This window comes from Vombatus ursinus, unplaced genomic scaffold, assembly GCF_900497805.2.
Source record: "Vombatus ursinus unplaced genomic scaffold, bare-nosed wombat genome assembly UNPS02014786.1, whole genome shotgun sequence".
Lineage (NCBI taxonomy): Eukaryota > Metazoa > Chordata > Mammalia > Diprotodontia > Vombatidae > Vombatus > Vombatus ursinus.
Window position 1 is genome coordinate 32,234,318 of NW_020954564.1, and position 10,571 is coordinate 32,244,888.

Below are 10,571 nucleotides of genomic sequence, written 5' to 3' on the forward strand. Positions count from 1 at the left end.
ATATTATTTCCTATTTTAGATTCACTGATTCATTCACTAGAAGAATACTAGTTCAAAACAACTGAATTTTTCTATCACCAATCTTTCAGAGAGAAAAAAGTAATTCATTTGATTTTTTTTTTTTTGCGAAGCAATAAGTGACTTGCCCAGGGTCACATAGCTAGTAGGTATCATGTGTCTGAGGCCACATTTGAACTCAGGTCCTTCTGACTCCAGGACCAGTGCTCTATCCACTGGGCCACCTAGCTGCTCCAACTCATTTGATTTTAGTGGCACTGACAATGTGGAGAATATAATCAAAATTGTTTCCAAAAGTGTTAGTAATTTATGAGGAGACATTTTTATAGGTACAATAAATCTGAATGATTTTATTACACATCTCATTTTAGAATCACTTTTACATTCCTAGACAAAGAAGTGATACAAATAAATATCAGCTGTAAAACCTAGAGCTCGAACTATTGACATATTCTTTGTCTAAATATAGTCAAAGAGAAGATTTAAGATCAGTATTAACTCTGAGGAGCCATAAGAATTCCCCAAGACAGTTCTTCTGTACAAAAGCAACCTTGACAACATCTCTTTCTAGATCCATGAGACATCTGGAACCAGGCTGGGAGGGGAGAAAAGGGCTGCTATTCCTAAGACAGTACCAGCTGCCAGCCCTTGCAGAGTGCAGAAGAGGAGGTCTGACCATTTTTGTCTAGTTCCAAACATTGCTTTATGATTTTTATAAGTTGTAATAACCCCATTTTGTTTTTTTTTCAATTACAAATGCTGAATAGTTAAGTCACTGTTTAGGGTAATCTCAGCTTCACAAATGGAATCCTGGGGCAAGAAAGGTTTCCCGAGTTAACAAAGAATCAACACTTCTCAGAAACTTGGCAACAAATCTACATTCAGTACAAGGGTTAGAAAAGAAAGTGACAAGAACCTGTATGGTCTGTATGACACTCTAGTTCAACCGATTGTGGAGGGATGACTGATGAAATTCAAGCAGCATGCAGGCATTTAAGTGGAGAATAATCCAATTAGATTTAAGTATTCTTATGAAAGTGCTTCATTCCTTGATTTGTGATCTTGAACTATGCATCCAGGGTGTTCTAACATATAGTTTTAAAAATGAAACCAGATACAGACCACAGCAAAAGGTGGAAGATGTTAAACCATTCTGATGAATGTGATGGGGGGAGGGGGGGGTGGGGTGTGAACAGTTCAAACGCCTACCTACTCAGTGAAAAGTTTTCTTCAGAGGTTGGTAGATTCATTTCTAAACTTCGCTGGCTTAGAAGACAATCCAGATGATTCAGAATATAATATGCATGCCTGGCAGGCAAGCAAGCAGGCAGGCAGAGTGACCCATCTGTGTATTAGGAATGTCTTATGAGACTTCATGCATTTTAGTCTAATTCAGAAAAAAGCCCTTCAGCATACTAGCATCCTCAAAGATAGTCTGCTGCCTACCTCCTTTATTCCAATATTTATGTTATCAATTTTGAGAGAAGAAAAGCACCAGAGGGAGGCTGCCTTAAAGGGAACACTGATCTGCCAAACAAGTTTCCTTTCATATCACTTCCCCAGTTCCGCATGAAATAAATGGAGTTCAAGGCAATTGAGGCAAGACTCCGTGTCCAGCTTCTCGGCTCTTTGTTCCCATATTTGTCAGAGTTCTGGGCCTCACTCACAAGCTCTGGGTCATGTTGGTCACTTCAGGATAAAGTACAAACTAAAGTCTAGTTTGTCCTAGAGTTTCCAATTCACATAATGTTCTTGTCAGAAAGGATATTTTCAGCTCACAGCATTCTGACAAGCTCAAGGAAAATATGGTAGAAGAAACAAGACATATAGCTATAACCATCTCAGGCTGTACAACAACCTCATCATTTGGTTTCTATTTAAACAGTAAAATCCTCTTTTGAAGATGGGAAAATGGTATAATCCCCAGAAACGAGGCAAGAAGGCATAACTCAATTATGCTACTGAAGCTGATGAAAGAAAGAGCTCTTGGTCAAGGAATAATGGTTTCTGCAAAGGACAAGGGAGATGTTATACAGGTCTCTGTTTTTCAGAATGACAGACATTGCACATGGTTCCTCCCTTTTCCATAGATAGGCAAAGACAGTCTTATGGTTCTGATCCAGAAACATGTACTGGGGAACGGAGCAGCAGAGTTAGAACATAACCCAAGGTCTATCTGAGCAGCCATCTTGATGAGACACCACTGCCAGCAAGGTGTCCCAGCATAGCTGACCCAGAGACTACTGTCCCCCCTGCTTATGGAGTCAGATACCTACACTGTAGAGTTTTTCCAGCCTGAACAAAGTTACTTAGTGAACATTTCATAAAGACAAGAGTAACACTCATACCTTAGTGTATTTCTAGAAATGGGCAGATTTTCACACATACACATAGAGATGCAGGCACATGCGCGTGCGCGCACGTACACACACACACACACACAAGCTTGGACTTTTCTCTTTGAGTGGAGGGAACAAGTAACATTCATATGATGACCAAAAGAAAATATAGCTCCAAATTTCAATGTACAACAAACTAAAACTTACAAACCAAATACAGCAGTTCATCTACCTTCAGCTCAGGCCTGGCCTGAGGAGTAAGCTTGTGATTCTGCTGTATGATGGTAATCTGCTACTGCCCCAAACAATTATGGAAAGATCACTAGGAGGCACAGTTCCTTTGCCCTAGGCTAGGGTGTCCCCAGTTACCACAGCATGAAGTCTCATTCCTTCTACTATAAGTCAGCCTGATTCTGTTCTCCTATAGGGTTAGTAAGGGTTAATGAATCTTTATGGAAGAGAATGAGGCATAAAACCCCAGCACTCATCTCAATGAACTACTTTCCTTTGTCTTCAGGTGAACTCAAGGTTATAACTACTTCATCTCTTTATCCCTAATCCCATCACTGTTGGCAAAGGCAAAGCAAGGCATTCTTCCTAAAAACGGAGAGGCCCAGACTCAGATCAAGACCCGCTGCGTGTGGCAACATGACAGTGAAAGAAGAGGAAAAAAGGGACACTATTTGAAACTCGAATCAGTTTGTCAACTTACTCTTTGACAGACAGTCACAACTGAGGTCTGAAAGAAGCTATTTCCTAAACATACCAAGTAGGTAAAGGATATCAATTTCTATTGCTTCCACTGTCATATACTTCAGGAGCAGAAATACATAGGACCCTAAAATATAGCCCCCCTTGTCCAGTAGCTCTCAAGGGAGGTAAATATTTCTTAATAAGGATGGGGGAAGATCTCTATTCCTGCCTATCTGGAATTTCAACCCAAATGAAGCTCTCTGGATTTCTCTAAACAGAACATGCATCAAATCACATTTTAAATCTTTTGCTTTTCAACCTCCCCTACCATCTGGCCCTAAAAGCTCTGGAGAGCTGATCCAGCTATGGGCAGCTCTCAACTCTGCCCCTTCTGTCCAATAGTAAAGGAGCTCTCAGTGCAACAAACAAGTTGAAATTGAAAGAGAAGGGACCACCTCATTGCCACTAACACACTTTACTGTAACCCATGCATTTCTGATTAACTAAAATAATTTCCCCCAAAGGGCTCAATGCCAAATTATAAATCTCTTCCTCCCATGTTTCAGAATCCCCAGGACCAGCACATTTGGACACAAGTCAGTTATTCGGCAAAGAGGCCCTCATAATTCCCTAGAAAGAAGGGGTCCTTGGTTTGGTTTGAAGGCCTCTCTGCAGGTTTTTGCTGGTTTTTTCTCTCAGAAGGTGACAGCTGCTGCTCACGCCTTGAGAGGAGTTACTGGTTTTACTTTGGAACCAGCCCCCGGGATTGTGGATAAAGCTGAGATGCAGGAGTTCCAGAGGAAGATGAGGAGGATCCTGACTTTCTTCCACTTTTGGGCCTGAAAAAAAAGAGCAAATACATTTTCATGTTCATGTTCCAAGCTTTATCCAATACAAATTAAACCCTTCTCCTTTGTGTACCATGTCAATTGCAATCATTATCATAATCATTCTTCTACAACCCTTAAACCACTATAGTTTTTAATTTACTTTTCAAAGTAGTTGACCAAGTGATAGGAACTATATGAACTATGTATAGCAGAACAACCTGCTTCAATGGGCCAAGGAAGATAAGTACTCTTGCAGCACTAGATTTAAGAGAACACCTAGGTTTGTTTCTCTGCTGTGATACCTATTAGCTGTGTGACCTCAGGCAAATCCTTTAACCTGAGCTTAAAATTTCCTTCTTTTCAAAACAGGATCAGAGGATTTAGGCTTAAAGGAATCTTAGATGTTTTCTAGTCCATCTCTGCTGCCTTATTTTATAGATGAGGAGGCCCAAAAAGGTTAAGGAGATAAGTACTCAGGATCACACAGATAAAAAATGGCAGAGCAGAGATTCAAACCCAGGTCTTCTGACTCCTGGGCTCTTTTCATTACACTATATTTCCACAACCAACTTCAGAGAGTTGTTGCAAAGAAACCATTCTGTAAAGTGTAAAAGCTACCAAAATGTGAGCTATTATTTGGATATATGATACATAACTGTAGTTATAGGTGTATTTTACATGTTATTCTTGTTCATTCTTGTCTAAATACTAGAGATTCAGTCCAGTAAGTATCACTTACCTAGCCTTGGATTTTTTATTTGATATGCTCTCAAAGGATGAGGCATCCACCTGTATTTCATCTTCATCTTGTAGAGCAGCCTCCAAAGCAGCTTGGACTTTGGGAGCAATAGCTGGACCCTCATAGTCTCTGGTTGTCCGGCTAGGCATATCCAATTCTAGTAATACGATATTCTCTGCCTAGAAATGCACAGCCACAGATAATGCCTAATTAGCTGGTGTAAAGAAATCACCCCAAACAAGAATGAAGCTGGGATATGGTGGTGAATGCTGTCTATTTCCTAGATGGGGGTCTTTTCTTCACAAGTGGCAGTGGTAGAAGGAAAGAGGCCCGACCACCACAGTAGGTCTGTAGTGTGGGTCCATTAGGGCAGAGTAAAGAAAAGTTCTACTAGGATTGGGAGGGAGTGCAAAAAGCACTGGATTGGCTGTCAGGAGACTAGTGGTCTGCCTTAAGAACTTACTGTGACACCTTGAGCAAGCCCCTTCCCACCTCATTGCCACAATTTCCCCATTTGAAAATGGCCCAGATAATTTGGACTCAATTTTTTTAAATGAATGTTTAAAATTAATCAACTAATTGATTTTTTAAAAGAAGAAATAAAGAAAATGGACGAGATAGTCTCTGAGGTTGCTTCCAACTCGATAGCTCTGTGAAAGCTCTCCCCTTTCTTGAAGTTGTTTTGTTGTACATGGTCAAATCCCTCTTGCTCTGAATTTACAGGACAGCACGTGAGGATCTCTAAAGGATGAAACTCCTCTGATTTGGAGAGAAGAAACAATAGTTCCTACCCTATATCGGGCCTCTGGACGAATCATCATGGACATCCTCGCATGTTGGCTAAGTGGCCTCTTATAACCCACAGCTGAAACAGGCCGTTTCATCATCTGCTGATTACTGGTGGGAAAGAAATCAGTCACATCCTGGAAGTGAACCAAAAGCCTACTACAGTGCTTAGAAATCATGATGAATCTATTCAAGTATCTGTGCCTTCTCCTGACTGTTGTTCTGAACTAGATCTTGGGCAGATTTTATACCTACTACAAACAGAACCAGGACACAAGCAATTTCTAGGCTCCACTACTTCATCTATGTGGCTTTGGGCAAGTTACTCAACACCACCAAACCTCATTTTCCTCATTTATAAAATGGGGATAATTAAATTTAGACTACCTACCTTATGATGCTATTGAGAGGCCAGTATTTTATAAACTGTAAAGCACTAAATGGTGGCAGAATTGCTTGTTGATTTAACAGAAAGAGTCATTGAAAAAGGACTCAGGAGACAGTCATACCTCTGGTATGAATACTATTGGTAAGTCACTTTCCCTGGCTGGGCCTCAATTTATTCACCTGTAAAATAAGGGGGTTGGACTGATTCCTAAGACTCCTTACAGCTTTGCCTTCCTATGAAACTTCTCTAAGAATGAGTCTGGTTTTATAATACTTATGGTAGAACATGTCTTGTCCACGGTTGAAATGAGGTAGACTTTGTTCTTACTAGATTTCCTCTAACCAAGTTCCAGTTCATTCAGACCTCTCAGATCACTCCCTAAGAAAGGTGAATGGTAACTTACTCGAGTCGGGTTATGGGATGCAATTTCCAGTGATCTTCCTCTTCATCAAAGAAGGATCTATTCATGATTTTGCCTTTCTCTTCCAGAGGAATAAAGTTTTCTATAATAAGATGCCTATAAGAATATACACATATTAGAGTTATACACCTCAATAAAAAGAGAGAGATGAGTTTTCTAGGTCAATCTTGCACATGTGCTTGAACATGCAGCTAGTTTCTAGCTGTTAGGGTAGATATTTGCTAAACTAAACATCTCTTGGTTGACAATACTGTTAATGGTAACTTCAATTACTAATTTTTAAGAGTGAGAGACTTACTGAAAATTAATTCACTCAACACAATTCACTTCTAGTACTATGTACAATACAAAACCTTTCTTTCCTGAAGCCTTTCATATCTTCCCCTGCTCCCCTCTCTTTCTCAGTTGAGGACTTCATCTCTTCACTGAAAAAATTGAAGTCATGGGGGCAGCTAGGTGGCGCAGTGGATAGAGCACCAGCCTTGAAGTCAGGAGGACCTGAGTTCAGATCCAACCTCAGACCAAACACTTGACACTTACTAGCTATGTGACCCTAGGCAAGTCACTTAACCCCAATTGCCTAATTAAAAATTTTTTTAAAAAATTGAAGTCATTCAATGTAAGTGTCCTTTTCTCCCATTCTATCTCAGAATCACTTGACATCATCCCATACTCCTCTATACGTATGGCCTTGATCTTGATCCTATCCTATCATATTCTCTCTCTCCTTATCCTACTATCTTATCCCTTTTCTTCTCCCTCTCTCTTCTCCTTACTCCTTCCCTCTCTTTCCAGGTCTCCTTCCCTCTCCCTCGCCCCGATTTCATCCCTTCTTCTAGCCCCCCCTCTTCCATCAGTCTCTTTCTTCCATTCCCCTCAATATACCATCCTATAATTTTCCTCTCTCAACCAGACTTCTAGAAAAAGCTGTCTATATTTGTTGACTTCACTTTCTCTCCTCACCCCCTCCTCAACCCTTTGCCTTCTGGTTTCTGATTTCATCTCTCAACCGAAACTGTTCTCTACAAAGCTACCAATGTTCTCTTAATTTCCAAAACCAATGGTCTTTTCTCAGCTCTCATCTTTCTCAACCTATCTGCTGCTCTTTTTTTTTTAAATCAATCAATCAAGCATTTTTTTAAGTGAATACAATGGGCCAAATACTCTGGTAGGTGCTAAGGGTACAAATACAAAGAATGAAACAACCCCCACTCACAGGGCACTTACATTTTAACAAGGACATGTATATGTATGAAAAAAAAGTGGAGAAAGCATCAAGAAGAAATTTCTCTTGGTATCCCAAAATTATTTGCTGTGAATTATATTTGGGTCATAGACTGGTCATGACCAAGTATGAATTTGCCTTTATTTGTCATGTGATTGGAATAAAATGTGTATCAACAACAATACTGAAGCATTATTGTATTCTATTTTTGAAGATTTCCTGCATCAGCAAAGCTAAATGAGTTGTCCAAGATCATAAAATGCCCTATCTGCTGCTCTTAAGACACTGTTAACCTCCTTCTCCTAGATACTCTTTTCCTCTCTAGTTCTCCTCCTGCATTTCTCATAGCTCCTTGTCAGGTTTCTTTGCCGTTGCATCATCCATATCATACTTCCTTAGTATGAGTGCTCTCTCTCTAGATCAGAGCTTCTTAGACTTTTTCCACTCTCAACCCCTTCAGTGCTTCTTAGACTGTGGGTCGAGACCCCATATGGGCTAGATCCAGCAGCTCCTCTGGATCTAATTAGCATCTCTATGCATGTACACACACACACACACACACACACACACACACACACACACAAAACTCCAGTTTCCCTTGAGCTTCAGTCCCATATCATCAATAATTCTTGGACATCTCAACTTGGAAACATCTCAAACTCATCATGTCCAAAACTGAACTCATTATTTTCTCCCTATCCCCAAACCTACCCCTCTTCCAAACTTCCCTATTTCTGTCAAAAGCACCTTCCAGGCTTCTAGGTTCATAACTTCAGTGTTATCCTTGATTCTACATTCTCCCTCACTCCATGTATCCAATCGCTTGCCAAATTTTGACATTTCTACCTCTGCAACATTTCTTGCATCTGACCTCTCCTCTCTACTCACACAGCTGCCACCTTAGTTCCGTCCCTCATCACCTTTCACCCAGTTTATTGCAATGCCCTCCTATTTGGTCTCTGCTCAGGGCTCTTCCATTCCAGTCCATTCTCTACACTGCTGCCAAAGTGATCTTCCTTAACCACAGTAAACTGCAATGACTCCATAGTGCCTCTTGGATCAAACATAATCTCTTCTGCTTAGCTTTGAGAGCCCTTCACAATCTGGTCCCAACCTGTCTTTTCAGCCTGATGGTACATTACTTCTCCTCCCATAATGTGTAATCCAGACAAACTGACCTTCTCCCTCTTCCTCGCATACAACAATCCATCTCCCTTCTCCAGACCTTTACACTAGCTATCCTATGTCTGACATGCACGCTCTCCTTACCTCCACTTCAAAGAATCCCTCTCTTTTCCTTCAAGACCCAGTTTAAGCAACATCTTCTATATGAAGTCTTTCTTGATTGTCCCAACTGCTAGTGCATTCCCTCCCAAACTTTCTTGTATCTAACTGCTTTGTATTTATTCTATGCTTACATATGTGCTTATTATAGCTTGTGCTAGAAAGTAAGCTCCCTGTACACAGAGTTTAATTAATTGTATTTGTGTCCCCACCAAAGTCCTGGCACATAGTAGATACTTCACAATGCTTGCTGATAGACCTTTTTTGTCACCCTTGTTAGTATTCTCTAGCACCTCAAATTAGTTTCTATTTACTTATATGTCTGTCTTGTATCCTCCCAGAGGAAGGTAAAGTCTTTGAGGGTTGGGATTTTTCATTTTTATCTTTGTAACCCCAGTACTTAGTATAGCATCTTGTACATAGTAAGAGCTTAATAAACATTTGACTAATCAAATTGAATAAACATTTATTAAGTCTTTACCATGTTCAGAGCCCCATGATGGGTACTGGGGGAAAAAAACAAAGGTTAGATAAGACAGAAAACCTGTCCTTATGAAATATTCATCAACCTCCAAATAATAATTTTTAAAAGCTTAGTAGTGCTTTATGGTCTGCAAAGCCCTTAATATCTACTACCTTATTTGATCCTCACAATCACCTTGTATCCCCATGTTGAATCTCCATTTTATAGACGTAGAAATTGAAGAGCAGACGAATGATTTCTCCAAAGTTACAGATATTATAACAAATACAACAAATATTCAGTAAGCACCTACTGTGAGCACACTAAGGAGAAGAGCCAGGTGTTAAACCCAAAACTCCTAACTCCATAGCCAGTGAGTGTTCTTTCCACCATAGTAGAGATACCTTTAAATAATCAAAAAGACTTGAGTAATTACCTAAATGGACAGTTACTCTCAAGACTAAAAATGTAAGATTACTTGTTTGTTTTTTTCAAATATCAATGTATTTAATTGATAGGATAGCAAAGTAGCTCAGAGTAAAATCAATACAGAAAAGAAGCATTTTCATTGTCCTAAATCTTATTCACAAAAAGGATGAAACTTTCTAGAGGTGTCTATGGAAAAATTAGTGCTTCCAGGGAACCTCATGTGGGGATGAAAAGACCATCCTTCCAATGGAATTGTAAGATTTCTACTCGATTTGGGTCAAGTGTGGAACCAGACTGCTTTGCTGTAATTGCTTTTCACACTAGTGCTTTGGCACTGGGTTGGACTAACTTTTTAAAGCAATAAAGGTAAAGACAAGAAGCAGATGTCACTGTGGAGATTTGGTTTTCATTTTAATATGCACTTGACTATTAAATGGAGTCAAAACTCCTTAAAGCCCTCCACCATCTGGTGCCACCTCACCTCCTAGCTTTGCCTCGAATTATTCCCTCACAGGAAGCCTGCACCCTAGCCAAGCTACATCACTGGATGGCTCCCTGTATCCCTCATATGCTTTCCTACTCTAGTGCCGAAGTTTACGACTATTCTCCCACCTGAAGCCCAACTTCCTACACATTCCCCATCTCTATCTGTGCAAATCCTGCCCGGTTCAAAGGCCCCTTGGAGAGAAGCTGGGCTTGTTTAAATAATTTAATTTATGGCTAGGTGTTAAGAGGTTGCATGATTACTACTACTTTGACAGTCTCCAAAATAAAATGTGTATCATCATCAATGATTGAAAAGCAAGAGATCCAAACCACCTTTCAAGTGCCACGGCTCCACATGTACATGAACATGTGCATGATGAGAAACAATATAACCTGTTAAAAAGCATATACTACTACTACTACTACTACTACTACTACTACTACTACTACTACTACTACTACTACTACTA

At 40.0% G+C, this 10,571-nt stretch overlaps 1 protein-coding gene across 1 annotated transcript in view; it reads right to left on the minus strand.

Moving 5' to 3' along the window:
* Nucleotides 1-348: 348 nt before the first annotated feature.
* Nucleotides 349-10,571, minus strand: part of KIF3B (kinesin family member 3B) — a 37,445-nt gene continuing 27,222 nt past the window's right edge. The window contains exons 6-9 of the mRNA XM_027867714.1: nt 6,197-6,310; nt 5,411-5,516; nt 4,620-4,798; nt 349-3,889 (exon numbers count right to left, since the gene is read on the minus strand). Coding sequence (XP_027723515.1) covers nt 3,793-3,889; nt 4,620-4,798; nt 5,411-5,516; nt 6,197-6,310 — 496 coding nt within the window. The 3' untranslated portion in view covers nt 349-3,792. The remainder of the gene's footprint in view (nt 3,890-4,619; nt 4,799-5,410; nt 5,517-6,196; nt 6,311-10,571) is intronic.